This window comes from Homarus americanus, unplaced genomic scaffold, assembly GCF_018991925.1.
Source record: "Homarus americanus isolate GMGI-L3 unplaced genomic scaffold, GMGI_Hamer_2.0 scaffold29755, whole genome shotgun sequence".
NCBI lineage: Eukaryota > Metazoa > Arthropoda > Malacostraca > Decapoda > Nephropidae > Homarus > Homarus americanus.
In genome coordinates, this window is record NW_024719330.1 from 6,814 (window position 1) to 10,124 (window position 3,311).

The 3,311-nt window shown below is 39.6% G+C and overlaps 1 protein-coding gene across 1 annotated transcript; it reads left to right on the forward strand.

Annotated features, from left to right (window-relative positions):
- Positions 1-268: 268 nt before the first annotated feature.
- LOC121860040 lies at positions 269-2,376 on the forward strand (the record flags this gene model as incomplete). The annotated part of the gene is given in 2 exon segments (XM_042357053.1): positions 269-384; positions 703-2,376. Coding segments are annotated over 2 exon segments (918 nt in total), but the record flags the coding sequence as incomplete, so codon positions are not given.
- Between the last annotated feature and the right edge of the window lie 935 nt (positions 2,377-3,311).

Sequence of the window (3,311 nt, forward strand, 5' to 3'; positions counted from 1 at the left end):
TACACCCAAGTCTAAACAATAATGTGTACTGAACAACTTCCCTTGTTCATGCTCATCTTTCCCTCTTCTGTTGTTCTGTCAGTGAATATATTACTTTCATTGATCTCTCACTTAAAATATTATTCCCTCACCTGACACAACCTCTCCCGGATATCTGAAGAAAAAAATATCTCTGCCTTTCGGTAGTGTGCATACAAGACCGATGCATATAATTCACAATTCAACACACATACAGATTGATATTCTGAATTATGTGACACAATCGTCTTCAACAGCATGGAAATCCTTCATGAGTCAAGCGTGTACAAGGATTCCAGGCAGCCTACAAGACCTAAAGACTCTGGTTGTGAGGCATCCTCTTGGTCGTCTGGTTTCAGCTTACAAGTAAGTTGGTGAAACCTTGGTAATAAGAGTTAGCTTGTCTGTACAGCCTAAGAATAAGTTTCATCCAATCAGAGTGTTGTTTACTTGTACGCTTCACCATTGTCTACTCATGACTCACGAAAATATTTTGAGTTCATACTTATAGTTTTCTCAGTTGATATGGTATAAAAGTTTCATTATCGGTAACTATCATCATTAAGATTCAAATGTGATGGCTCTCTTGATTTTTAATTGTTGATGACTTAGTGTATTTACTAACCTAGAATACGCTCTTCATAAATATATAATAACTTCAACAACATTGTTCTTTCATTATAGAGACAAGTACCTAAATGGGTCTCCACTTAATACCTACGACAAGGACTACAGGAAAGTAACGGCAAGTCATCAGACGTGGAATGATAGATGGCAGGAATACTGGCTTCCAGCTCTCATACACAAAGGATCCGTCGCACCTTCCCCTCAGTACCTCACAACACTAAAAAAGGTTTCGCAGGCATATGGCTTTCTGACAGGGAAGCGTTTTGGGACGTTTAGCCGCCATCGTCTTAATGAAACCAAGAAAGCATCGTCTAACCCCGAGAGAAAGTTTATAACGTTAGCCAAGAAGATGCTGACAGTAGGCAAACACGTTGGTGTCGTTGCTGCTGTCAACATTGGGTACTCCGCGACGGAACAAAGTAAACTAAAGAAGTATTTCAGTAACGCCTCCTTCACTATGGCAGAGTTCCTTGAGCACGTATTATGGACCAGGGACGTGGACCTGTTGGACCATCACTGGACCCCCATTAGCCAACTGTGTGGTCCATGTACAGCTGACTACAAGTACATCGTGCGGCATGAGAACCCCAAGGAAGCGGAGTACCTTCTGGGCCTCCTGCACCTTCAGGAAAACACCATTCCGAGGAAACACAAATCCATCGGAGCATTACATGACCTTCAGTACTTTGAAGACGTCCCCAAAGACTTAATGGCCATAATTATTGATATGTATAAACAAGACTTTGATTTGTTCAGTTATGATAAGGTGAAAAAAAGAACAATTTTAACATCTGTATTGTTAACTTCTCTGACCCACTCACTGCAGTACACAGATAAAAACAACAGGTTAATAAGATGAGAATTAAAACGCCATCTACATACAGTACATAGCGCCGGCACAGTGGTCACCAACCCTCCACAGTTCCTGATAATAGAGACTGTGTTGGCCACTAAGGAGAACCCTTTCTCAGTAAACAACGGGACTTCCTTGAACCTTTTCTGTTAAGTAAATTTCCTTTCGTCATGTATGAATTTCGTGTTTTATCATATTTCTGATATTGACATTAAAAAAATTATTTAGCTAGAAAAATACAGACGCTGTGCAAAGCGGACAATGACAACGTAGACATGACTGAGCCACCATGTTTACTAGTATCATACAGTGTAGTCTTCACTTTAGGTGTATTTAATCTTATGTTTGGTTAGGTTAGGTACTGAGTTCGTGTTTATTGTGTTATGCCATAACTTAGCAACTTTCTTTGATGGAAGCAACTTCCGGGGACGAGATATTTGCCGGTGTCCAAACGACTTTCTCAAACACAGAAAAATCCCTTGTCCTCGGATTTCTTTTTTTCGGTTACCGGGAAAAGTTTCCCAGAGACTAAACAACACAGACAGACACTAGCCCACATCCCAGAATGTTTCTGGGTGCTGGGGAAAGATTTCCGGGAGTCTAAACTACCGGAGTCCGTATAAGCAGTTCTTCTTAAGTTAGAAATTCCATTTCTTTACTAGAATAATCCCGAATTGTTTATCTAAAAGCTTAGTTAAATAAATATAATTAAAAAACTACAAATCTTTGATACGGTGTTACAACGACGACGGGTATTTCCCAGTCACACTGAGCTGTGGGGGTCTCCTGTTACTGAACAGACATGATGCAATGTCAGGTGGAGGTAGGGTGGACGATGAGTGGTCTCAAAATACTGACCTTCTGATGCAATGTCAGGTCACCCACAGTTAGGTCTCATGACCTGACAATGTCTTGAATAAACACAAAAGCTAAGGTGCTCCAGTGTTTCCCACTTACAGTACAGTACTGTATAAGACATCACCAATTCCCAACAAGTGGACAGGGCTTTGAAGTAGATGGAGAATGTGGGGTAAGATACTAAAAATAACAAACCTTTGAAAACCTGACCTAACCTTCCTTAATCTATAGAAAGGTTAAAAATCACTTTCAAGTTCATAGATCCCCTCCCCACCTGAACACGGAAAACTTCAACACATTAAACAACAACAATAATAAGGTGCTGTACGTGCTTTATAGTTTTAGGATTTTTATAGGTTAGGTCAGGTCAGGTCAGGTTTTCAAAGGTTCGTTTATTGTTCTTTTTAGTATTTTACTCCACATTTTCCCTCTTTCAAACCCTTCTCCACTTTGAGCAACTACCGTAATATTATTGGTACTTTTATCGGCTAAAATACTCGAAAAATATAATACTGTACTCACAATACATTGTCAATCCAAATAAGTGATTAACAACATACTGAGCTGTACTATAGAATTTGAATATGAAAATTGCAACTACTGAATTTATATGCTATTTAATATTAATTTTTGATTCACATTACTCTCCAAGATTATGCACAGAATCAACAGGACTGAATTACATTTCCCCAAAGTACTGTATAAAGGAGCCCAATCATCTGTGATCTCGGTTCTGCGATTATTCAGTCCAAGTTTTCTCCAAGCCATCCAAATCTTAATACGTATCAGACATTAAAGATTTCATTATCATCGGCATAGAAAATAGGCAACACCCCGAGCATCTACGGACATCCGGCAGAGATGCAAGACTACTGGTGTAGACTGTAAACACAAGTGGTCCCAAAACTGATGTCTGTGGGACTGCAAAGGGACAGGATCTGCAATGGTTCCACCA